We start from the raw sequence: 27,002 nt of genomic DNA on the forward strand, positions 1-27,002 counted from the left end.
TGTCAGAGGTAACTCTGACAGGCAGAAGACAGAGACAGAGGGAGTAGGAACTAAGTCAATATTCATACTGAAGAACAGCAGAGTACAATACATGCTTTTATACTACTACAGAGGTACAGTAACCAGAATCAGAACATACAGGGACTCATAAAATTTCAAGTAAAACTTCCTAGATGACAAATGAAGGGTAGACAGAGGACATATGAACAGGTAACATAGAACACCCCAAAAAGGAAACAGTCCAGGCACTGGACCATGTGGTGTGTGTGCTGCAGAGTACCTGACTATGCACTGTCAAGGAGAAGTCCAAAGGGTAGTCACATGACTCCTCAGAGAACAGTCCATGCAGTCTGGTAGGAGAGCAACACAAGTCTGACAGCAGTCAGAGCAAAGATGGTTCATAAACAACAGAAGGTGGGCATAGTTGGTGCAGAGTGAGTGAATGACTGGTGGAAAAGGGCACAGAGTGAGTGAGGACTTAGAATGAACATACAGTCATGACACCTGTTATGTAACTCCATTGGATTCCACCTGTTCATTGGTCTTGGGACACAACTGGCTCACCTGCTACAATCTGTCAATTGACTGGGTACTGAGCAGTATCTTGTTCTGACCATCAATACAAAGAATGCCAACACCCTTGGCACCTCTGTCACCTTCTGTCACAACTTCCACTTCAGTACCAACACCCTCTGCTCTGTCCACTCCTCTGACATCAGCTCCACTGCCTACTCCAATGGCTGGCTTGCCACACACTGCTCTGCATATCTCTCTCATTGGAGCTGCAGCCTTTGTCTGCATGTGCCCTTCCTGGCTCTGCACAGTTCCACTTGCACCTCCACCCTGAAGATATGAAACTCCAAGCCTCTTTGATGCCCTCTGCACCTCCTGATCTCTCTGCAGTACCCTCTGACTACCATGAGTTCGCTGATGTCTTTAGTTAAGCAAAGGCTACTGAACTCCCTCCACACCACAGCTTCAATTTCAATATAGATCTTGAAGAGCACTGTCTGCTCCCTCTCTCTGCCCAAGTTTGAGGTGCTCTGCACCTTCATAGATGAGCACCTCAGCTACAGTTTCATTAAACAGTCAACCTCTGCCCATGGTGCTCCCATCCTCATCATTAAGAAGAAAGGTGGCTCACTCTGCCTCTGTGTGGATTACTGAGGACTCAACAAAATCACCAAGAAAGACCACTACCCACTTCCTCTCATGTCTGACTTGCTCAATTCTCCAAGCTGCACTAAAATCTATAGTAAAATCAACCTCTGCCATGCCTACCACTTAGTCTGAATTGGTGCTGGTGATGAATGGAAAACTGCCTTTCACACTTGCTATGGTTCCTATGAATGGTTGGTTATGCCCTTTGGTCTTACTAATGTGCCAGTGGCTTTCCAGCAGTTTGTTAACAGCATCTTTGCCAACATGCTTGATATCTGCATTGTTGTTTACCTTGATGACATCCTCATCTACTCCCACAATGAGGAGCTGCACCACCAACATGTAAAAGAGGTCCTCTGCCACCTCCACCAGCATAGCCTCTTTGCTAAGCTGGAAAAATGTGAGTTCCACCAAGACTCTGTTGAGTACCTTGGCTATGTCCTCTCCCCATCTGGTCTGACCATGTCCACTGATAAGGTCCAGTCCTTTCTTGGGTTTGTGGATTTCTATTGTTGGTTCATTAGTAACTACTCCAACATAGTTGTTCTGCTCACCCACCTCACTCAGAAGGGTGCTCCTTGGAGCTTCTCCAAAGAGTGCTGCTCCACTTTCCTCTGCCTTAAGACCACCTTCACCTCTGCTCCAATCCTTACTCATTGGGTGCCTGATGCCCCTGTCACAGTTGAGACCAATGCATTGGAATATGCCATTGCAGGTATCCTCTCAATTACCTGCTCCAATGGTGAACTCCACCTGGTTGCCTTTTACTCCTGCATACTCACTGCTCTGGAGCTCAACAATGACACTCATGATAGGGAGTTGTTGGTGATTTTTGAGGCCTTCCACCACTGGCAACATTACTTGGAAGGCTCCACCACTCCTGCTGACATGGTGACTGACCATAAAAACTCAGAGTATTTCTCCACCTCTAAGGTCCTAACCTGCCATCAGGCTTGTTGGTCAGAGTACCTCTCCCAGTTCAATCTAGCTGTCTGCTTCCACCCTGGCTGCCTTGGAGCCAAGCCTGATGCACTTGCCCACTGCTGGGATGTTTACTCAAAAGAGGGGGATAAGGACTATGTGCAGGTAAACCCTCATAACCTCTGCCCTGTGTTTACCCAGGAACAGTTCACTTCATCCCTCCATACTACCCACCTCTTGGCCCCTGTGCTCTGAGCCACCATGATCTTCAATGTTGAGCAGCTCCATGCCAACATCATCTCTGCACTGCCCTCTGACCCCATCTCCACTTCCCATCTCCCAACTCCAACAGACCTCCATTGGTCATTAGACCATGTGTCAGAAAATTTGTATATTAATTTCAATGCACTGCAAGTGATTGCAATGCCTGCAATTAAACTTGTAATTGAGACAAGATTGTATTATTGAAGTTCTCTACATAATGTTAGTTACAAGTGCCATTGCCATTGTCATTGCAATGTGAATACCAATGCCAATTGCAGCAATGTTGGGGGGCTGACAGCACAAACATGGTGCCATCACCCCCAGGATGCAATGACCTCATAATAACTATTACAATCACCTTGTAACATGAAAATTACCCAGACCCTATCTTACCATAATTGAATTGTAATGGATTGCAACAAGAACCAAGGATTGCAATAAGCTTCAGACTAAAGCAACCAAAAATTATTATTATAACCACTCTTATCTAATCTCAACTATATTTTATCTTATCTTTTGACTTCATCACTATTTGTAGTACTATTATCTTATGTTATGGTTACTATTATTACTACATGACTACATACTTTCCTAATTAACTACTAACTTATTCTTTTTTACCTGCAGTGGGATTTGAACCTGCACACTGAATAGCAATTAGCTTACATTTCCTAGTCCAAAGTAGTAATGAACTTACCTTAGTGTAGTTTACTGTTAGACTACATGTGCATCTTCATGACTTCAGCAACTTCAAGATGGGATGAGTTTGGCAAAAAGTGGTTCTTTGGCAGACCAAAGATCTCATGGCAATTGTCATGTAGCTTGTAGAGAATGTTGGACCAACCATTTTGCATTGCCTGTGTGAACTAGGATCTCATCAGCACAGTAAGACAAAATGGCAAGCATAAACTTACAATGTCAAGAAAGAAATGCATGTTCCTGATTCTACATAGATGTTCTGGAAGAATAGAGTCAAGCTCAGTGACAAGACCATGCTCCTCTGCCATGGCACTGGCATAGTGCTCAGCTGTTGCAAATACTGGAGTAGGGGACATAGGCAGCTCAGACATCACATTGGTTAGTGGAATTTGTGGCAGAAACATTTCCATCATCACAACATACTTCTTCCCAAGCATCTTGATTTCGCTATCATATGCAACCATGCTGGCAGGAACATCTTTTGTAGAGTGGCACATTTTGTTTGCCACTAGGACTGTATTCTTCTCCAGTAGTTCTTGGTTTTGGGATTTCTCTACATCAAGTTGCAATTGAATGGCCTTCAGTGCCTGTGAGGTAGTCAGTGAGAACAATATTCAAACTTAAATATAATTATGAACCTCTGCAAGATTGCCACTGCTTTTGCTTTGCCCAGATGAGACACTCTTGGCAGTCCATTGATTACCTTCCCCAGTATCAGCTTTGTCTAGATCAGCAAGTGCAGACATTGAACATCCACTGAGATTCATCACAGAAGGGGTCAGAACACTCAGACACAGCATGATGGGGGGGAATGGGCAATAGGTCATCTGTGAGTTCCTCAATGCCCTTTTGAATGTGGGAGTGGAGCATGTGCTGCTGATGGATGGACCTGTCAGAAAAATAGTGCACCATGATGAAGCCATGATGCTTGTAACTGAATTATGGCTTGAGTGTAATATCAACCATGAGCAAACCTCAAGGCACAGACTAGTCACCACTAGTGAGCAGGATGGCAATGCAAACAATGATCCAATTGTTGCATGGAGTCAATGAGGTGCTGTTTAAAACTAACTGGGACCTGATTAGCATGGTGACCAAAGCAAATGGAACAAATAAAGTGACTTAGCTGTGCTGTCTACACCACCTATAAGAACACCAAGGACAATGAACATGACACCAGTCTTGTTTGTACATGTTGCATTGGACATCTATGTAGTCTGCCCAGCAGTCTGTGCAAATGCACAACACTGCAATAATTATAATATTGTTAGTTCTGGCCCCCACACTATTACTGCCAGAGAAGAGATGCACTAGGACTTACACTCATGGTGGTTGTCATATGCTTGCTCAATAAGTGCCAACTCCTCTTGTTGCAACTGGTTGAGACAGCCCTTGACCAAGTATGCCTCTTTAAGTTTCTCAAGCACCAAGACAAGCAATTTCATATCATGCTTATAAGACAGAGGGCTAGTATTCAGATCAGCAAAAAATCTTAGCAATGTGAGGAATATTCAACTTACAGGAAGGGAATGAGAGCAAATTTACAGCTCTCAAGCCAGTGGACAGTCACAGTGTAAACTTGTGACAACCTCATCTGCACTAATGTATGGACCATCCTTCAGGTAACTGTGCTGCCTCTCCTGTTCAGCCTTCAAGTATAACCCTAAATGATATGTTAGTAAAATCATGACAATAATTCAGATGATACTCACATGTGAGACATCCCAAGTTCTTCTTGATGACAGCCTTGTTGACAGTCACACCACATCAAACATGTTCCTAGTTGTAATGGGCCACACTGACCCACTAGTCTGCCTTGTTTTCATGTACTGGAGGATGTTTTTGATGGCAGTCAGCATTCCTGGATTTTGCTTGATTGACTTGGGCATCACATCAAGGATATTGTGCATGATGCCTGCATGCAGTTCAAGATTGTAATGTGATTCAACACATTGCTTGGTGACAGTTTTTGTGATACCCTTGCTATTTATGCCCCTCAAACTGAAGAGCCAGGAGATTACTCAGCCAGTGTTCAAGCAGTAGGACAATACTGCACATGAAAAAAAGCCAGATGCACCATCCAAGTGCCCCAAAGCCACTACCAGGACCCTTGCTGATGGGACCAGTGTTGAAATGTTAATAAATTAAGTGCTTGAGGCCCTTCATCATGCAAACATGTCTCATCAACTGGAAAGATCACATGTCAGCAGAAAGGAGTGCAATATAAACAGGTAAAGACTGACCATGTACTTGTAGCAGTACATTCTGGTCAATGCACTGATGTGGCCAAAAATATACTGCAGTGCATCAGCAAGCTGGAACACAATGATGCTGCTGAGCCGATACTGGACATGCACATCAACAACAAGCTTGGTAAGATGCAAGATCTCACAGTAGAAATGGAAAGCATTTCTGAAACAAAACTTCTCTTGCTCTTGCATTGTCAATGTCTTGATGGGCTTCAAGTTCATGTTATAGTCAAGGTGCAGGTAATTCAGATTCTATGGGACAGAAATGAAATCAGAGTCACTTCCATGCTACAAGATAATTTTACCTTTTGATGGATCAACAGATTAAGCATATTGTAGCCTTGCCCACAGACTTGTAAGCCTGCTTCCACCCAATCCAGTCTTGTCATCTGGAAGAACTTTGTTGCCTGAGCTGATGGAATAGATTCTTCCTTGTCATAGCTTTTTCTGGGCAGCTCTTCAATTCATTGAGTATGAAGCACTTCAGAAGCTTCTGGTATGACACACAAACTTTGACAGGTTGGCCCAGAGGGCAATGCTCAAGATACCAATTCTTGACAAGAGGGATGACCTGAGTGCACCTTGTCCATCCAGAATGGTGGTTGTATGGATCAGGTGCCCACCATAGTGCAATGCCCTCAGCAGCTAAATCGTTCTCAAGTGGCTGCTCCACAAGGAAAGGCTCAATGTCCTCAGGCAACTCAAAGTCATCATCATCTGCATTGTTAGGCCTGAAAATCACATCTTCATGCGAAACCAGAGGTGCATTCTTAGGCATCATACCACAGAGAGAAATGGGGTTGACAAGTGGGTCAAAGTAGAAGGTGGGAAGTCAGGGTTGTCAGTATGGATGTACACATGCTTGGGGTGGTGGTATGGTGACAGGTGAACTGAATGGGGAAGGGAGTTGTAGAGATGAGGGAAGGTGACCTTGTACTCAGTACAAATCTGCTGCCAAATGATGATCTTGTTAATGTCATTGAACTCACTCCAGTCCTCATCAAACAAGTCCATGTTGCAATAAAGAGGCTCAAACTTTGGTCCTCTGGGAATGGCCATGTTCAGTGCCCTGGCAGTGAAGAATGATTTTTTGTCAAGAATGCAAGCAGAATTGTTGTCAGGCTGGTCCAACAGGAGGGTACAGCCTTAACAGTACAAGTTAGCCATGACAGGCAAGGTCAGTGACCAATAACAAATGACACATTAGTAATATTATGATGATGGTTTAGACAATACTCACATGTGAGATGTCCCAAGTTCTTGTTGACAGCCTTGTTGACAGTTGCACCATGTCAAACATGTTCTGTCTTGTCAAGGATATCATACATAACTGCTGCATGAAGCTTGAGATGGTGACATGACCCCACACATTGTTTGGCAACAGTATTTGCAATACCTTTGCAGCTACACTTTTTGAATTGATGAGCCAGATGGTTACCTAGCCAGCATTCAAGAAGTGGGATGATACCATACATGAAAAAGAGCCAGATGTGCCATCCAAGTGCCCCAAAGCCACAACCAGGTCCCTTGCTGATGGGACCAGTAATTCAGGTTCTACTGGAGAAAAACAGTATCATCAGAGATGCCTCCACACTACAAGTTAAGATATTACCTTTTGATGGATCATCAAATTAAGCATGTTGTAACCTTGCCTGCAGACTTGCAAGCCTGTTTCCACCCAATCAAGTCTTGTTTGTCTAAAAGAATTTTGTTGCCTTGAGCTGATAGAACAAGTTCTTCCTCACTCTGGCTTCTTCTGGGAAATTTGTTGAGAATGAAGCACTTGAGAAGCTTCTGGTACAACACAGGTGCTTGGCAAGGAAAGGCTCAACCTCCTCAGGAGGTTCAAAGTCATCATCCACATCATAGGCTTGAAATTCATGTCTTCATGTGAAACCAGTGAGCCTCATATCCACAGAACAGACAGAATGATAATTGTTACTTAGTCAGTCATAGCATTTCACCAACATCTTGACAAATCTCTCTGTATTGGAATAGAGAATTCCTGGGCATTGTACCATGGAGGGAGATCAAATTGATAAGTGGGTTGAAGTAGAATGTAGCAATGTCAGGGCCATCAGTATGGATGTATATGCTCTTGGGGTGGTGGTATGGCAACAGGTGAGCTGAACAGGGAAGAGAATTGGACCAGCCACTGACAGTCTCATGAGGACAGAGAAATGCACAGGATCATCCTTTCTGTGGACAAAAAGATGTCAATGAGCAGGTGGATCATGGTGGGGAGGCAAAGTCAAAACATTGTGAGGGAGTAGGAGCTGCTTGTGTCAGATATAGCCTCAGATTTGCTGCACAAGGAATGGGTATGCAATCGTCAGGATTGTAGAGCTTGCCCACCTGTGGCTGCCTTGACTGGTGTTGGGTGCATGGAGAACTAGATATGTGGTTGGGATGGGAGAAGGCATCCACAGTACTGAGAACTGCAGGGTTGGGAACTGCTAACAAGGTCCAAGTTCTGCCATTATCATCATCTTTCAGTAAAGCCACTATGAACTTGCTGAGTACATCAGTCCCCACTCCATGTACTCACATGTCTTTGCAGTTTGAGGATGAAACACTAAGGTATTATTAGTGGTATGGTAATAAATGAACCAAAGTGGTCTTCCAACTAGTAACCCCATACTTGTATGGATCTATGAACTAAGTATTGTCACATCAGAAGACTGGTTAAGTAGCAGAAACATTGTTGTTTCATGGGCCCAACGTGGAGTCAATGCTGAATTCATTGAGGATCAGCAGAGAGACTTGGCAGTTTTGGAAAGACAATGTACATAGAGCATTTCAGAGGTGTCCTGCAGCTTTGTGCATCATTTGCACACAAAGGACCATGTCAGTGTCAACTGTGTTAACAATGAGATACTCACCAGGTCTCATATGATCTGGATATAGAAGGGCACCATGAATGATTGAATGGACTCATATAATTTTAGATGACATGCATAGTTGCTTGCATACTCTCCAGAAATTGAGGTGTTTGTCCTTGTGGAGTCATTGCCCAGTTGGGGTGTCAAATGGCTGTATTAAAAGCCAAGGGGAAGGCTTCTTCACCAACAATGCACTGGAACAAAAGTACAAGTTGCCCAAACATGTCTTTTTGCTGAGTCTTGATGAGCACACAGTCATAATGGGGGCATCCATGGAAATTAGGGTGGCAATGTAGATAATCTGTGTACTGACACCAATCAACAGTGGATTCAAAGTTAACTTTGACAAAGCAAAATTCCATGATCTGCAGAGATTATTAGGAACTGAACAAGGAAGGCCATTTTGTCTCACCTTCTCATTCATTTGGAATTGGATGTGCTTCCCACCAGGAAGAGGTTCCCCTGCAATATCAAAGTGTTTATTGAGGAACTCACTGAGCTTTCCCCAGAACTGGCTGAACACATTGTCAGTAGTACTCTTCCTCCCCATGTCCTCAAATGTTAATGGTTCCTTCATTTTGCTACCTAACTTGATGTGGAAAAATTCTTCTTCAGGCTCATCAGCTTCAAGGTTACCCAGATGTGTCGCTTTTGTGGTCAACATGTAGGTATTGTATTCTGTAATCTTGCAGTGGATATGTTTGCAAACAAGTCCAAGGTGATTGATGTGGAGAATCTACTGAAGCATAAGCATGCTGGGATATGATGAATGATCCAAGACTTACTTGCTGAGCAACATTCTTGAAGTTTGTTTGTTTCTGATATGCTTCCTTCAATGGGCCATGCATTTTCTCATTTGGCTTTGTATTGAAATTGTGGGTGACACCCTTAGCTTTGATGTCATTGAACACATGCATCCAGGTGTGGTTCTTTGGAAAGTTCCAATTTTTCCCAGTATATTGTGTTTCCTCTGCATATTTCTAGTCCAGAAAAGGTTAGGGAAAGCTCAAACATCAAAAGTGGGACCTGACCTTCATCAATGAATCAAAGATAACAAGCACCTCCTGCCCAGTGGCAAGTGTGTGTGTTGTATGTAATTCCAGTGCAGTATACATATCAAATTCAATGCAAGCATGTAAACAATGCAATAGAAGGTACAGTGGCTCACATAATTGTCCCAATGTTTGCATGTTTTTCATTAATCATGGTGTAGTGAGTGAACTATCATTATTGAGTCCAAGGTGTTGGTGGATGGATTGAGGCAGCTGGTCATGGCTCTCTGATGAGCCATATTAAATAATATTTGAATAGGAACTGATGAGAGAATACCCAAATGAAAATGAGAGCTCATTGGGACAATTATGTAACTTTGTGATATACTGGGGATGTAGTCCTTGGGAGCACATATAAAACATGGTGAGATGCTCTCCAATGCTTACATAATGTATCACATGGTCTACTGAATGATTTGTCAACAAACAAATGATGCCAAACAGTGATTTTGCACCACTAAGCCTCCTTGCTGTCACACAAGTCAAGAAATCACCATTCTGGCTCATCAGGGACATTCACTCAGGGCAACCTCAGCAAATGCTGGTGTACACTATAGTATAATCAATAGAATATGCTATCAGCACCATAAGTCTCTTCAGAAGCCTGCTGGCAGTCATCTCCTGTACTGTTTCCCCACCAATACCCCATGTGTCCTGGAACTAATCAGTGCTGTGAGAGCTGAGAATGATGTGGAGGTCCAATCTGGCATTCATCCTATCATGAACAAACCAATCACCATTTAACTAGTGCATTTCTGTGAAGGGGAAACTGGTATGGAGGTCAGGGTGAAGCTAAACCCTCTCTCACTCTGGCTACCATGGGAGAGATATGCTACTGAGCTACCAGGTTGCACATTCCTGACCTTCTATCCACACTGGATATTTCCTTTAGTCTTATATGTCCAAATGAATTCTTCCAGTGATCCCCAGTTCAACTCAGAGTACAGTCTGGCCAACCCTCCCATGATACTGGGAGTGCCCAGAAGGGTTGTGCTTCACCTGAGCCTTCAAGCAAGCTTTTCTTCAGCTGTGATGTAGTAGTTAGTGGGTAATTGGTTTCCTTATGATAGGAGTAATGCCAGATTGGACCTCCACATCATTCTCAGCTCTCACAGCACTGATTAGTTCCAGGACACATGGGGTATTGGTGGGGAAACAGTACAGGAGATGACTGCCAGCAGGCTTCTGAAGAGACTTATGGTGCTGATAGCATATTCTATTGATTATACTATAGTGTACACCAGCATTTGCTGAGGTTGCCCTGAGTGAATGTCCCTGATGAGCCAGAATGGTGATTTCTTGACTTGTGTGACAGCAAGGAGGCTTAGTGGTGCAAAATCACTGTTTGGCATCATTTGTTTGTTGACAAATCATTCAGTAGACCATGTGATACATTATGTAAGCATTGGAGAGCATCTCACCATGTTTTATATGTGCTCCCAAGGACTACATCCCCAGTATATCACAAAGTTACATAATTGTCCCAATGAGCTCTCATTTTCATTTGGGTATTCTCTCATCAGTTCCTATTCAAATATTATTTAATATGGCTCATCAGAGAGCCATGACCAGCTGCCTCAATCCATCCACCAACACCTTGGACTCAATAATGATAGTTCACTCACTACACCATGATTAATGAAAAACATGCAAACATTGGGACAATTATGTGAGCCACTGTAACCATCTTTTTCCATATCATGCAGGAAGATATCATGACATACAAATATGATTATCTGTTCAGGAGATGTCAGTGAAATAAGAGCTTGGAAGCATATTTACAATACCTTGGATAGATCCTCAAATTTTTGGCCATCTGTGTATGAAACCAAAAGTGCTTCCTCAAAATGATTGAGGCCATGCCAACGAAGTACTGTGCTAAGACTAAAAAATTATCAGGACAACTGTTTCATACAATAAGATAGACTCACTTCCATTCTACTTTTCCCATCGTTTGACAGCCCATTGTCTCAAGAATCCTCATGAGTTCTCCCCACAAATGATCACCAAATTTTCCTGCACAGTTGGCATGCAGTCTGTCCCAGCACAACACTCAATAAATGTCCATGTTCTTGACCTCCCAGAAAGCACTCTGGAAGGGATCAGAGTGGGAGTGAAGGTAATAGCATGAGCAACTTAGATCTACATCATGTAGTCCCTGCTTTGCCAGAATCTGTTCCTTGTGGTCTGCTTGGTTCTGCAAGCATGCTTCCTGTAATGTCTTGAAAACATTCTCACTGGTATGATGTTCACAGTCTGTGGGGAATTTGGATATCTCCTCATGAGGAATGAGGCAAATAGGACAAGGGTAATTTGACATGACACTATGCATAAGTGCCATGACTGCTCTGAATGGTAAGATTGTCAGCCCATATTCAGGGGATTTCAGATAATGTAGCCACTTACTGCTCTTCATAATCAGCCAAAAGAATTAATACAGTAGGAAAGAGTCAGTGTGCAATGCCATCCCAACACATTACCCAGAAGCTGGTATTTGAGTACTCCGAGATCATATCCAGTATCTTCTTGAAAGATTCATGCCAAACATGATTCTTGAAGTTGGCAAACAATTTCTTTCCAGAATACCTTTTGTCTTCCTTTACCTATTAGAAACACAACACAAAAGTCAGTCAGTATTTTCAACACCATCAGTGAAACAACTGACAATCAGTAACCACATGACTACTTGGCCACCACCTAAACCTTCACCATTATGGATCCAAGTTGGAAGGTTAGCAATCCATGCACCAACCAGATACCCTTTCTGTTGACCAAATGATGATAGCTTGGATTTATTGGCATACATAATGAATGCCAGAACTTTGCCATCTGAAGGTAGACCACTCTGAAAAAAAAATTCATTGAGGGTATATGCTAGAGACTAGTGACATACTTGTACATTCCAAACATCATTAGCTGTCCATGGCTTGTCAACAAAATGAACAAACAAAGAGCCATCAAACTTAGCTAGATGCTTGGCATCAAATACAAAGTATGGTCCCACATTGGAATCCTTCAAGAGATTGCAGGCCCAATCCCACAGCAAATGGTAATACATGTCAAACTCCATCATCTTGCCTGCAAATGGTGCACTTATTACACTCTTCTGAAACTGGACTAGGATGGGATTAGGGTTGGCAATGGTAACAAATTAATGATGCTTACTGCTGTCATGTGGTGGGAAGCAGCCTGCCAAGAGCTCTCAAGATTTTTATAACTATTCAAAGTGCAGTCCTCAGTGCAAAAACATTTTTGAAAGCTTGATAATATGATTTGCTTGCTCCCTATTGAGAGTGACCTCATGAATGAATTCTGAAAGGTCAAAGTCAAGATGAGTCCAGAATGGGTACCAGGGAGTGGTGCAAGGATCAGGTTTGTATATCTTGGGCACATGACCTCAGCTGAACTCAGTGAACAGCACCTTCACAGTTGGCTTTCTGGCATTTGGGTGGGATTCAACTTGGATATCGATATCATTGATATTGTTGTTGGAGTTGGTGGCAGGTTGAGCAACTGCATAATGAATCAGTCATGAATAATACAAAATCTCACATCAACACACCATTCACTTCATCATCTGTGCCAATGGTGCTGGCTGGTGGCTCGAGATCCATATTCATGGGCCAAAATGCAGTGGGCTCTGCTAACAATTATGAGAGTGCATTTCAGGGAGCAGTAGGATACTTACCAGGTGCAGGTTCTGTGTTCACCTCTATGTTGGATCCTCAGCCATTGTCAGTGATGCCAGGAATAACATCTGCTCAGGAATAGACTGCCATGATAAATCAGACAAACTCAACCAATAAGGCACCATTCACCCTCCAAAGTCAAAGTTGAAGTTATTGACTTCAACTTCAGCAATGTAGTCATGTGATGATTATATAAGCTGTGCATGCCCATGTGAATGTGAAGTCCAAGTTTTGGGCTTCTGCTTCAGTAATGTAGTCATGTGATGATTATATAAGACAACAACACAACTTGTAGTTCAATAGATAACATTGTGATAACAGATCAAACAACTCTGCTATGGATCTTGAAGCACAGCAGCTCCAGCACTATCATCATCACCATCTTGCTGCACTTGTAGTAGCAGTGATGATCCAGGTGCTATGCCTCTACAACCTCCTTTTTCATTCTGACTCAGAACCAATCCCCTACCATACCTCAATCCTGACTGGTGAGGGGTGGATGCTAGAGCTCCTGAATGGTCATCCAGACAGGATACAGACTTGCCTTGGTGTCAGCCATGGGGTTTTTGATCACCTGATGCAGGTGCTCACCCATCATGGTTTTGTGCCTTCTTGCAATGGAATTTCTGTGGAGGAACAACTTGGGATATTCCTCTACACCTGTGTTACTGGGTTGTCATCCCAGCATGTTGCTGAGAGGTTCCAACACTCACCAGGGACCATCACTAGGTAGGGAGTTCGTTGGACTGTCTGATATTTTTCTCACAATTTTTTAGATATTTCAAAGCAATGTTGGCTTTTTTTTCTGGGGGACAATTCTATGCATCCCAAGTGCAATTCCCCATCAACAACACTCCCATATCAACTATGATTACTAGTGACCCATGCTTCTGATTTTTCCAGGATTGTATTGGTGCAGTTGATGGCACTCATATTTGAGCATTCACTGCTGCTGAGGACCAGCCTTACATGAGGAACCAGAAGGGCTACCTGTCTCAAAACTGTCTCTTCATCTGTGATTTTGACTTCTTCTTCACATATGCCCTCACTGGCTTTGATGGGTCAACTGCAGATGCAACCATGTGGCATGATGCACACAGGAATGACTTGCACATGCCACCTGGGAAGTACCTTCTTGCAGATGCAGGGTTTGGGACCTGTGATGCACTTCTGGTTCCCTATTGAGGTGTTTGTTACCATCTGAAAGAATGGTGCCAGGCTGGATTAAGGTAAGTTGCTATTCCATCCTGCTCAGTGTACCTGTAACTTCTATTTTATAGACCTCAAAACTGAGAGGAGTTATTCAACCTTTGCCATGCTGGACTTAGAAATGCCATTGAACAGATATTTGGTGTTATAAAATGCAGATGGAGGATTCTTCAAATTCCCCCTGAATATAGCATCCACACCCAAACTCAAGTACCTGCTGCTCTCTGTGCCCTCCACAATTTCATATGGCACTATGATCCAGAAGAGTTCTTTGACCCTGAATTTGCCATGTACATAGGAGAGGGTGATGGTATTGGAAGCCTTGGTGATGGACCAGCAGATGCTGCAGAGAGGAGAAGGGCTGATAATAGGCATGACAACATTGCAGAGGAGATGTGGATTGACTATCAGCACCAGCTTACAATTAGGGGCCTTCTCTGAGCCTGAACATTCAGATTTCATGGTGTACAAATATATGTTCTTACAATTGTTTCACACTCATGTAGAAAAATAACTTCCATTGTCAAAAGGAAGCTAGTCATAGTCATGTACATTTTATTATGTACATATTTGTATAAAGGGGGGGGGGGTACATTTGTATATTGTAAAAAAAAAACAAAAACAAACACCTATCTCTGCCCATCCCAGTAGTTCATCAGCTGATGCTGCACCCAAATCTGCTTTTCCAGCTCCTGATGCTTGAGGAAAATATTCACTTCATCTGGAGATGCACTGAGGAAGTAGTCACCAATGTTGATCTGATCATCTGTCGAGAGCTGTGGCATGTTGTTGATGTAGTCCATGGCAGTGTCAACAAGGGGATTGGTAATGGGTGGCAGGGGCAATGGGGCAGTGATTGTGTGCATGAAGTTATTGAGCCTGGAGGTGATGGCAGTGATGAATGAACTGTGATCTTCTTCAGCACATGCTTTGGCCAATAGGGGCCAAGAGCACTTTGATCCACCTTCAGACATCACAACAGACTTGGCTTTCCTTTTTCCACAACTGATGCTGGTGACAGCTGATGACAACGATGACCTGGCTGACACATACAACAAAAAACTTGATGGTGCAGAACAGATGAGCCAGACATTCGATGATTGCAGTAACTGGGTGACAATGGTTGCATACCTCAGGTGGATGCATGTGATAGTTCACATCATGTGAACCTCTTAACCAAAGCTGAAGTCAAAAACTTGGACTTCACATTCACAGGTTGAACAGCACCTAAAATTCTTGCCTACCTTGTTGACAAAGCCAGTTGAAGTGAGCCAGATCTTCAGTGGTTTTGTGAGTGCACCTGATGCATGATTTCTGATGAGGACCTATTCCAGTTGGCTTGAATGATCTCCCACACAATTTGCACAAAACAATCTGCTTTTCAGGAGGCATGGTGTCAGTAAACAATAGGAATGTGGTCTGTAGGAGTAGATACAGTAAATACAGGATGGAAGGTGAGTGGGAAGGGAAATGAGCAGTAGATGGTAGCAGATGCTGTTGCAAAGGGTATTGCAATGTGCATTGCCAGCATATTACAACTCCATGCTCCCACTCACAATCTTATCATGAACTGATTATCACCATGTAAAAATCTGATGTCATTGCAATGGACCAAATAATTTTCTGACATGAGGGCCTCCTCCATCTTGATGGCCACATCTTTGTCCCTGACATTGATGGCCTCCACCTCCAAGTGCTTCAGTTTAAACATGGCCATCCACTTGCAGGTCACTTTGGGCAGAGCTGCACTGTAGAGCTTGTTTGCCATGAGTATGTATGGCCTAACCTCCCACTGATGTAAAAAGCTATGTCAGGTCCTGCACCACTTCTGGTCACAGGGAGGTCCCATGTCACCGCCCCTTTGGCCTACTGAAGCAGCTTCCCATCCCTGAGAAGCCATGGAACTCCATCTCCATGGATATCATTGAGCATCTCCCCAACTCTTCAGGCTACTCTGCCATCTTGGTTGTTGTAGACCACCTTTCTAAACAGACTGTGTTCATTCTGACCCGTGACTCCATCACCTCTGCTGACCTAGCAAAACTCTTCCTTACCCACATCTTTTCCAAGCACAGAGTACCCACTCATGTCACCTCTGACAGGGGTCCAGAATTCATGTCACACTTCTTCCACTCCCTCAGAAAGGCCTTAGATATGCACCTTCATTTTACATTGGGCTACCACCTGGAAGGTGATGGCCAAACAGAGCACATGAATCAGACCCTTGAGCAGTACCTCCACACCTACTGCAACTATCAGCAAGATGATTGGTCAGAGTTACTCCCACTAGTGTAGTTTGCTTGTAATAATGCACCAAGTGCTACTACTGGAGTCTCTCCCTTTTTTGCTAATAAGGGATACCACCTAAACTTTTCAGTTTACTCTGACTGTGATCTCACTGCTCCAAAGGCCCATAACTATGTTGTGGAGCTTTCTGCCCTGCACAACTTCCTCTGCACTGAGATGGCTGCTGCTCAACTCCACTATCAAGGTCCAGCTGATGCTAGATGCATTCCACCACCAGAGTTCAAAGTCAGTGACCAGGCTTATGTCAAGGCCAGGTACTTCTGCTCCACCTGCCCTTCAGCCAAACTTGCAGAGAAGAACTTGGGCCCCTATGCTATCATAGCTGGGCCTGGTACACACTCTGTCACCCTCTGCTTACCTGATGTGATGCAGGCCATCCACCCTGTCTTTCATGTGTTGCAGTTAGAACCTGCTACTCAGAACCCATTCCCTGATTGGCACCAACCTCCACCACTGCCTGTTGAGGTGGATGGTGACCTTGAGTATGAGATTTTGGAGATCCTCAACTCAAAGGTGGATTGCTGCCACTGCCATTGTCAGTTACTGTATCTAGCCTGCTGGGTGGGCTATGAGAACACTGATGACAAGACCTCTTGGGTGCTGGCAACAGAGTTAGAACATGCCTCCAAGTTATTGGCTGCTCACCATGCTCACTATCCTCACAAACCTGGACCTTACTCACCTCCATCATAGCTTTGCTATGGCCTTCGGGGGTTCAGGCCCTAAGGGGGGGATACTGTCATGACCATGACATTGACATAAGCCCCTAACACCTACTCTGCCCTCTTCTGACATGTTCCCACACTTCTCTGCCCTCTTCCAATGCATTCCTGTGCTCCTCTGACCCTCCCAGCACATCTCCACACCTCTCCAAGGTCCCCTGTCCATGTTCCAACCAACTCTGCTCAACAGCACCCTCAGGCTGGTCATGTGGAGGCCAGACCTTCATCTGTGCCTCCTCCAAGGCCTTGGTTGGCCCAGTGGGCTGTTGGACTTGCAGCCCTGCATTCCAGATAGGGTTCTGCCCTCATGTCAGTTTTTCTCCATTCTTCCACTCCTTCAGTATTTACCCTCTCTCCCTCATTGTAGTAGTTTCCATGTCTCAGTTAAGGTCCCCATTGTTCCTACCCTCTATCCCTTGTGTCAGAGGGACTGCTAACCTGTTATATGCTTATTGATTTGCATTCTACACTGCACCACCCTTGACCTGCATTGTATATAAGGCCATGTAGTACTCTGATGTCATCAGTACAAATATTGAATAAGTCCCCACTTCCAACTCCCTCTGAGTTCCCTCCAGAGTTTTGTCTCCACTCTCTCTGAGTCTGCTCTACCTCTGAAATACAAGGGCTGAGCTCATGCAAGGGGGCAGTGCACTAGCTGAACCTGATGCCCTCTCATTTGACCTCCAACCTCTGATTTCAACCTCTGCCTCCAGAACTTTCCTCCATACCCCTCTGCTCACTGTTTGTTGCATATCTCACCACCCAGTGGTCAGATTCACTTTGGACTTTGACTGCTGTACTCCACAGTCCAACCTGCTCCTACTCTACCCTAAGAGGAAGTCAGGGGTGTTGTGTGACCTTGACAATTAGAGAACATGTGATGTTGCATAGAACATCACAAGTAAATGATAAATGATTTGTATGTGATAATACTAATAAACCTTAACCCAGAGAATATGATAAATAAAGAGTGTATTAAAGTGTCCTGTTGTACCACAGAACTTGATAAGTGGCATCTGTAACCATCAATGCTATCACTGCTTGTCCTTGCTCAACCACCCCATCACATGCTGTCACATGATCTTATCTCATGGAATAAACCTCAGTCAGTCATGATATGTGCCACCTGACTTTTTATACTTGAGTATTCTGTGTCCTTTGTTGTTTTTTCTTGCAACAACACATTGATGACACACATTATAATGTTCTGTGGTAGAACAGGGTAGCCCAAAATCCATGGTTGCCTTGACTGAGTAGAGAAAGAGTAGCCTCTGATAGCACCCCCACCACTCATGAATGTCCCCAGTCCAATTTTGAAAGTGAAAGAGCACAAGGCAGTTCATGCAAGAAATGGGGAGTTCAGCACTGTATTTGCAGTGGGTAGCAGTCTGACAATAAATGAACAGCCCAGAATCTTCACAACACCTCTACATATAACATGCTTACTTCACAGTTTATGATGCTCCATGGTGGAACAGGATATTGATATTTTATTACACTATTTATTTATCATGTTCTGTGGTACAGTTGTGGACAGACAAACACAATGATTTTGATTCTGGATTCCCATGACTTTTTGGGGGCAAACTAACACTTGATTCAGATGCTACAGGTGAAAATACATCAAAAAACAGTGGTCCAAAGTTTTTCCCATGACTTTTTAGGGTGGCCAAAATTTTGGTTAGATTGAATGTGGTACTTAGGGTGTGGTAACATGTTATTGACCCTATATAAGGTAGGATTAAACAAAGGCTGAGGGAGGAATTGCAACCCAAATGTAACCTGTCAGCATAGGGGTGGTCTAGGGAGGATTTTACAGCCTGGTGGCTACCTGTAGACTGATGGATTTGATTAAGTGTCATATACTGGGCAGATTGATGTCTCAGTCTTGCACCATGAACACTGAGTCAGTGCCAAATGCCAATGTCACTTTGTTTCCTTGTTGTTCCTTTCTAGTTAGATCTTGTACTGCCCTTGCTTATACCAAGGCAGTGTCTGTCACTGGCTTCCAGCCTCTGCTTTCCATGTTTCTCACTTAACCTTTAGTTAGTTCCTTGCATCACTGTTTAGCCTCTCACTGGTAACCCCAGCCTTTGGGTTACTGGTCCTCAGTATATATACCCTATGTACATTGTACTTAGTCCCTCAGTCTGAATATCAATCTAGTTCACCCCTCAGCTCCTAACTTAAGCTCAAGACAACTCTCAGCTTTCACTCCTGACCCCCCTCAGCTCTCTCTGACTTCAACCTGGCTTGTGCAAGGGTCTAGCACATGAGCTAAGACCAAGGGTTGTTGCACCTGGCACTCAGCCTTCAGCCTTCAACCCCTGACCTAGTCATGAACTTAACAGTATATTCAGACTACCACTTGTGCAAGTCACTCACCACCCATGACCAGAACCCACACCCAAGCTCAAGCAGACCATGCTTTAGAATCTGCCTCTGCCTTGAGACCCACTCAACCTGAAACCTCAAATGACTCTCACTGCCAGTTGGCCCTTAGTTCCCTTGCCAGTCACCACTGGACTTCTGCAATCATGCAGCAGTTCCAAGGATTCTCAGCCCATCATTCTAGTACTACACTGGCTTCCAACAATCAAGGTACACCAACACCAGCCAGTCATCAGCCTCCCACTCCATTTGGCAACCCCAGAGGTGATGGTGATGATGACCCAGACAACTCTGACTATCACTCCAGTGTGTTGCAATAAATGCGACCAGACAGGGGATTGAACCCTGGACCTCCCAGGTTTCGACCGGGTGCTCTAACCACTGAGCTATTCGGTCAAGGTATCTAGGCTTACTTGGTGTGGTTTAACCACCAAGTGCTAGTAGGGACTAGCGTTGCTGAGTGCTGGAGTACTACACCTGCAACACAGTGATGGTGACAATGACAACAACAATGATCCTTTTGGGCCTAACCCTGAGGAAGGTGAACATGAGGAAACTGAAGAAAATCTGCAAACCATGAAGGTCTTAGGCAGTCTTGCCAGGGCCATACAGTCCCTTGCCTGGTCTTCCTGCAGAAGCCACACTGGAGGCCTCCACCAAGGCAAAAAAATAGTTGGCAGTCTTCAGAACCTTGCACACCCTGAGGACCACATTGACTCTGGTGGTGTGCTCTCAGAGGTTAAGCTCAACATGTCTTCTCTTTGCAACCTGAATAGTCTTATGCCTACCATTTCTTTAGCATCCTATGATGAGCCAGCATTCCCAGTACTCATCAACTCTGGCTCTACACACTGTTTTATAGATACAAAGTTTGCAAATAAAATCTCTGTCCCCCTTTACTCCATTCTGCCAGTCCAGCTTTGGCTGTTTGATGGCACATCCAACTCAGTCATCACCCAGGCAGCAGACTGTTGCTATTAGTGCCTGTGCACCTCAGACTAATTCCCAGGTTCCCCACCTTCCATATTAATGATGTGTGCACTTATTTTCTTCAGTTGTTCTTTGTTTGTTCAGTGTTCGCATTTTTACTGTGCACAGAGTATCTTGTTCTTTAGTTACTGACTCTGTGCACATAGGTGTGTAAAACTACATAGACAACAAGTTAGTTACTGACTCTGTGCACATAGAGTGCTGAGTATTGGGATATCTTAACAGGTTATGAGCCCCGCACCTTAGGACTCTCTGGACATGTCATTTGCCATGTCATCCACCTCTGCGCAACTTCCCATACTTCCTGGACCTATCCCTCGCTCTCTAGCCCTATATTTGTCGCCAGTAGCCCCAGAACTCACCCACTGCATCTGTGTCTTGCCAACATGAGTGAAGACATCACCACTGCTGCCCTCTCCATTACCCAGCTCACTGCCTCCAACTATGCTGCCTGGAACAGCGAAATGAAGGCCTTCCTGCGCTCTAAAGGACTGTGGACCATTGTCAGTGGTACTGAAAAGCACCCTCCTGTCTCTGAAAGCAATCTGTGCCTCCAATGGGACCTCAGAGCGAACCAAGCAGCTGGAGCACTGTATCTAGCCATCTCTGGTCGCTTCAGAACCCTCATTGAACCTGTTGAGGATCACCCAGATCTCATTTGGTCAACCCTGGCTACTATCCATCTCCAGGAGCCTCCCAGTGCTACAAATCAAGCCCCCATACCTTCCAATTCACTCCAACAGCCCATGACTATGCATAGGCGATGTATACACAGCCAAAACCCACCCCCAATTGCTGAGTTTGCTGGAAATGCAAGTTTTCGCTCCACAGATCCCTCCTCACCTCTCTACCCTCTCCAACTCGATGCAGATGTCCACTGGAATGCAGATACTGGTGCCACTGCACACATGACCCCTCATCGCCACTGGCTGCGCAATTACACCCCCAAATGTGTCCCTGTGAGACTGGCAGACAACAAATTGGTATACTCTGCTGGAGTTGGGTCTGTGGTGTTTGTGCCTGTGGTCAGAGGCCAGAAGCGTCGCCCTGTGGAGATCACCAATGTCCTGCATGTCCCTGACCTGCGCAACAACCTGCTCTCTGTCTTATATCTCTGTCGCAACAGGGGCTTCTCTGCCAGCATCAATTCTTCGCAGATATCCTTTAGACGCCCCCCTGGGCCTGTCCTCTTCATTGCAAGAATTATGGACAACAATAGCGCTTTCCTGGAGGGGGAGACACTCCCCATCACTGAATATGCCTCTGCTGCAACCACCTGCCCTCTAGACCTGGACCTCTGGCACAGAAGGCTTGCCCACCACCATGTGGCTGGTGTTAAATCCCTTCTAGAGCGAAATTTGGTCACTGGCATGACCCTAGACTCAAAGTCCTCCCCTGATCCCATCTGTGAACCATGCCTGGCTGGCAAGATGCATGCAAATCCCTTTCCTAGCTCAACTTGGCATGCAACCAGGCCTCTGGAACTCGTCCACAGCGATGTGCATGATGTAGGCCATCTCTCCTTCTCAGGATATCGATATTGGGTCACTTTCATCGATGACTACTCACGTTTTCGCTTTATCCTGCCTCTCAAGGCCAAATCTGAAGTCTTTGATGCCTTCCAGAGGTTCAAGGCATTTGCAGAGAACCAATCTGAGCGAAAAATCAAGATTTTGCGCGATGACAAAGGAGGGGAGTATATGAGCAGGGCCTTTGAAGAGTTCACATCAAAATGCGGCATTTTGTGCCAGCACACTGTCAGGAATTGCCCCCAGCAGAATGGAGTTGCAGAGAGAGCAAATAGGGTGCTATCTGAGCACATCACTGCAATGCTGGACGAGTCTGGGCTCTCCAAGGCATTCTGGGGTGAGTGCCTAGCTGCCCTGGTCCATGTCTGGAACAGGTGCCCCACTGAATCTCTCCAAAATGCGACCCCATATGAGCTATGGCATGGAAGGAAGCCAGATGTCTCCCATCTTCGAGTGTGGGGCTGTACTGCCTATGTACATGTCCAGAAAGACAAGAGGTGCCCTCTGGAGTCCCACACAGAGAAATGTGTCTTTATTGGCTATCCAGAAGGTTACAAGGGCTGGAAATTCTACAATCCCACCTCCAAGCGCACCATAATCTCAGAAAGGGCTGACTTTGATGAAAGGTGTTGCAATAAATGCGACCAGACAGGGGATTGAACCCTGGACCTCCCAGGTTTCGACCGGGTGCTCTAACCACTGAGCTATTTGGTCAAGGTATCTAGGCTTACTTGGTGTGGTTTAACCACCAAGTGCTAGTAGGGACTAGCGTTGCTGAGTGCTGGAGTACTACACCTGCAACAGCCTCCCCTAATCCAGTGCACAGCAACAAGGCGCAAGCGTGGGAAATCACTGCCTAAAGTGGCAACTGCCTTAAGTGGTAGGTCTTACACATGCTGCCTCCTGCAAAGGTCTTAGATGGCTCAGGGGCCATTCTGCCTTAATTGGTAGGGCTTACACATTGTTGCCTCCGGCAAAGGTCTTACTGAGGCACAAGTAGGTCTTAATGGGGAAATCCCAGCTGTGGGAATCCATTGCCTTAAGCAGAAAGGACTTATCAGGACATTCCCACAAGCGCCCGGGGCTCATAACCTGTTCAAATAAATGCGACCAGACAGGGGATTGAACCCTGGACCTCCCAGGTTTCGACCGGGTGCTCTAACCACTGAGCTATTCGGTCAAGGTATCTAGGCTTACTTGGTGTGGTTTAACCACCAAGTGCTAGTAGGGACTAGCGTTGCTGAGTGCTGGAGTACTACACCTGCAACAAAAGGTACTTCCCCCTGTCCAAGCGCCCTTCCTTACCTTCTCTGGACGTTTCAAACCCACCCAATCAACCTCCACCTGCACCTCCAGCTTCCAAACCATCTTACTACCACCCTCACCCAGATTCTGACTCAGAAAGCGACTCTGGAGATTCCCTGGATCATGGGGGGGAGATAGAGCCTCTGCAGCCTCCAGCAGCTGATCCAGTGCCTATCCAGCCTCTCCCTGCTCAACCAGCTCATGATGTGCCACCTCCTCACACTCCATTGCCTGCACCACCCTCAAGACCTCCTAGTCCTGTTGGCATAGGTGCCAGACTGCCCAGAAGGCGAAGACAGAAGCCCAGAGAGTGGTGGAAGCTCTCCCCAGCTCAATTGGAGGACTCTGGTGATGAAGAAGACTCTGATGATGAGTTGGCCATGTCTGCAGCCCTGCCAGATGAACCTCTTACATTTGCAGAAGCCATGAGTCGCCCTGATGCGGAAAAATGGCACAAAGCAGCCCTGGAGGAGTTGGCAGCTCACCAGACAAATGCCACTTGGAAACTCGTTCCTAGACCCCCTGGATGCAAAGTCATTGGCTCCAAGTAGGTATTCAAGGTCAAGAGGAATGCTGATGGCTCCATAGATCGCTACAAGGCCAGACTGGTCGCAAAAGGCTATAATCAGCGCCCTGGCTTTGATTATCTCGAAGTCTTTGCTCCTACAGTGCGCCTTGCCTCTGTCAGAGTGGTTCTAGCTCTTGCAGCTCTCCAGGACCTCCATCTGCGCTCTGTGGACATCTCCCATGCCTACCTGAATGGGGAAATGGACTGTGAAGTCTATATGGCACAACCTGAAGGATTTGTGGAAGGAAACTCGAAATCTCATGTCTGCCTGCTCCAGAAAGCCATCTATGGCAGCAAACAAGGTGGCAATCGCTGGAACAAGAAAATGCACTCTGTATTGGAGTCCCTGCACTTCAAACAAACCTATTCTGATGCCAGCGTCTATATCTACTCCAAGGATGGTGTCTCCATCATCTTGCCTGTTTTTGTGGATGATATGACTCTTGCTTCGTCTTCTGAAGCTGCCATAGACTCCTTCATCTGCCAACTCAGCCAGCACTTCAAACTGCGAGATCTAGGACCTACTACCCAACTCCTGGGCATCAAAATTGACAGAGATCGCCCCAATCGCTCAATTTCGCTCTCCCAGCGCCAATACTGCCTGGATTTACTGGAAAGGTTTGGCATAGCTGACTGCAAGCCACTATCTACACCCATGGAGCCAAATCTTCGCCTCTCTCACTCCCAGTCTCCCCAGGAGGCCTCAGAAATCAAAAAAATGCGCCAAGTACCCTATCTCTCTGCTGTAGGTGCTCTGATGTACCTTGCCACCACTACCCGCCCAGACATTGCCTATACTGTTGGAGTTCTGGCCAGATTCAACTCCAATCCTGGCTGGGTTCATTGGCAGGCTGTGAAGCACCTAATGCGCTATATCAAGGGTACTCTGGACTATTCCCTGACCTATTCTCCTGATCCTTCAACCTCTGAGCCCTTCACCACCTTCTCTGATGCAGATCATGGTGGCTGCTGTTGAGATAACCACAGACTGAGGCCACTTGTGCCCAGTGTAAGAGACTTTTATTCAAGGGAGTACTACATAAGACATACCTTGTGCCCAGTGTAAGAGACTGAAGAAAATTTCACTGGGCACACAACAGTAAGTGCGCAAAAATGATAAACAAAGGTAAACAATAAACAAAAGCAAACCAAGGACACTTAGAGCGAAGCTAAGTGTCCACTACATGTCTGTAGGGTTAGGTAGAAATAACACAGAGGAGAAATGCAGTCCTGAGGTGCACAGGCACCTAATATGAACAGCTGCAAGGATACTGGTCGCTCTACAGGTGGATATGTTGTCAAGATGGGTACTGGTGCAATCTCCTGGTGTTCCAAGCTTCAAAACGTCGTTGCTCTATCTACCACTGAGGCAGAATACATAGCAGCTGTCCAGGCAGGCAAGGAGATCAAGTGGCTTCGAAATTTACTCTCTGAAATCGCTTCTCCACTCTCTTCTCCCTCTGTGCTGCACATGGACAACCAATCTGCAATCTCTGTGGCCAAGAATCCTGAACACCATGGCAGAATGAAGCAACTTGATCTCTGCTTCTACTGGCTTAGAGATGCAGTCCAGGACAACCTCATTGCGCCCACCTTTGTCCCCACTGATGCCCAGGCTGCTGATCTGATGACCAAACCACTGTCCAAGGCCAAGGTGATCAACTTCTGTCAGATGCTAGGACTAGGTGGATCAAGTGGGAGTTCTTAATGTGCAGAGGTGCACAATCAGGGGGGAGTGTTGCTATTAGTGCCTGTGCACCTCAGACTAATTCCCAGGTTCCCCACCTTCCATATTAATGATGTGTGCACTTATTTTCTTCAGTTGTTCTTTGTTTGTTCAGTGTTCGCATTTTTACTGTGCACAGAGTATCTTGTTCTTTAGTTACTGACTCTGTGCACATAGGTGTGTAAAACTACATAGACAACAAGTTAGTTACTGACTCTGTGCACATAGAGTGCTGAGTATTGGGATATCTTAACACAGACCTCATCTTTGTTTTCCCCTCTGGTGATGCAACACCAGTCACTCTTTATGCAACTGCACTGGACTCCAAGTGTAAAATGGTCTTAGGATACAACTGGCTCACCCAAAATGATCTGTTGATTGACTGGGTTTCAAGCAGTATTAGATTCCAGACACCTATGCCACAAGTGCTGGTCCCCTTGACATCACCCCCTAACCCCAAACCTTCAGTTCTCAGTACACCCACCCTCAGCTCTGATGAGCATCTGAACCTGCATTCAGAAACACTGTCACACTGGGCTTGACTTGCCCACCTATCACCTTCATTAATGCTGCAGCCTATGTCCAGGCATGTAAACTCAAAGGGTCATCTCAATTTAGCCTCCAGCTCCATCCCTCAGCTCTCACTTCCATCCAGTCTTCAACAGTTGAGGACACACCGAACCTCTCCAGCGTTCCACTGGAGTACCACAAGTACACCAACATGTTCAGTAAATCAAAAGCCACCACTCTGGCACCCCACCAAGAACATGATCTTAAGATTGAGCTGGAGGGAGGACACATCACTGCCCCTTGGCCCTATCTACTCCCTGTCACCTCTGGGCCTTCCTAGATGAGCATCTGGCTACCAGGTTCATCCAACTGACCTCCTCCCCCCATTGAGCACTGGTCCTCTTTGTCAAGAAGAAGGATGGCTCCCTTCAGCTTTGTGTTGACTTCCAGGGTTTGAACAAGGTCACCAAAAAGGACTGATACCCACTCCCCCTCATCACTGACCTTCTGGACTCACCATCCTGGGCCAAGGTTTATACCAAGGTCAACCTCAGGCATGTGTATCACCTAGTCCAGATCACTTATGGTGATGAATGGAAAACTGTTCTGCACTCAGTATGGGTCCTTTGAATGGCTTGTCATGCCTTTCAGTCTGTCCAATGCCCCAGCAGCATTCCAACACTTCATCAACACAGTGTTTGCTGACCTCCTAGATGTATGCATCATGGTCTACCTGGACAACATACTCATCCACTCCAACAATGAGAACTTGCACTGGCAGCGTGTTAAAGAGGTTCTGCACCAACTTCAGAAACATGGCCTGTA

General features: G+C 45.4%; 3 protein-coding genes and 3 non-coding genes across 6 annotated transcripts; all 6 read right to left on the reverse strand.

Annotated features, from left to right (window-relative positions):
* Positions 1-3,065: 3,065 nt before the first annotated feature.
* Positions 3,066-3,791, reverse strand: F5J12DRAFT_895270 (uncharacterized protein; the record flags this gene model as incomplete). The annotated part of the gene is made up of 3 exons (XM_051747814.1): positions 3,066-3,212; positions 3,261-3,632; positions 3,684-3,791. 3 exons carry the CDS (start codon positions 3,789-3,791, stop codon positions 3,066-3,068), a joined length of 627 nt encoding a protein of 208 aa, XP_051597615.1.
* A 1,237-nt stretch (positions 3,792-5,028) lies between these two features.
* Positions 5,029-7,530, reverse strand: F5J12DRAFT_952771 (NUC071 domain-containing protein; the record flags this gene model as incomplete). The annotated part of the gene is made up of 5 exons (XM_051749828.1): positions 5,029-5,154; positions 5,289-5,546; positions 5,600-5,701; positions 7,010-7,040; positions 7,502-7,530. 5 exons carry the CDS (start codon positions 7,528-7,530, stop codon positions 5,029-5,031), a joined length of 546 nt encoding a protein of 181 aa, XP_051597616.1.
* Positions 7,531-8,093: 563 nt separating this feature from the next.
* F5J12DRAFT_906814 (uncharacterized protein) lies at positions 8,094-12,531 on the reverse strand (the record flags this gene model as incomplete). Its single annotated transcript, XM_051748824.1, has 15 exons — positions 8,094-8,152; positions 8,177-8,227; positions 8,361-8,541; positions 8,589-8,912; positions 8,962-9,156; positions 9,208-9,339; positions 11,016-11,112; positions 11,160-11,280; positions 11,320-11,576; positions 11,635-11,636; positions 11,709-11,831; positions 11,894-12,073; positions 12,122-12,154; positions 12,218-12,340; positions 12,394-12,531. 15 exons carry the CDS (start codon positions 12,529-12,531, stop codon positions 8,094-8,096), a joined length of 2,016 nt encoding a protein of 671 aa, XP_051597617.1.
* Positions 12,532-19,872: 7,341 nt separating this feature from the next.
* On the reverse strand, positions 19,873-19,945 carry F5J12DRAFT_t161. Its single transcript has one exon. It is a non-coding gene; the product is annotated as a tRNA-Phe (tRNA).
* A 2,764-nt stretch (positions 19,946-22,709) lies between these two features.
* Positions 22,710-22,782, reverse strand: F5J12DRAFT_t160. The gene has a single exon. It is a non-coding gene; the product is annotated as a tRNA-Phe (tRNA).
* A 393-nt stretch (positions 22,783-23,175) lies between these two features.
* F5J12DRAFT_t159 lies at positions 23,176-23,248 on the reverse strand. Its single transcript has one exon. It is a non-coding gene; the product is annotated as a tRNA-Phe (tRNA).
* Positions 23,249-27,002: the final 3,754 nt, after the last annotated feature.

The sequence above is a fragment of the Pisolithus orientalis genome, assembly GCF_024613125.1.
Source record: "Pisolithus orientalis strain OTSU chromosome Unknown F5J12scaffold_28, whole genome shotgun sequence".
In the NCBI taxonomy this organism is placed as follows: domain Eukaryota; kingdom Fungi; phylum Basidiomycota; class Agaricomycetes; order Boletales; family Pisolithaceae; genus Pisolithus; species Pisolithus orientalis.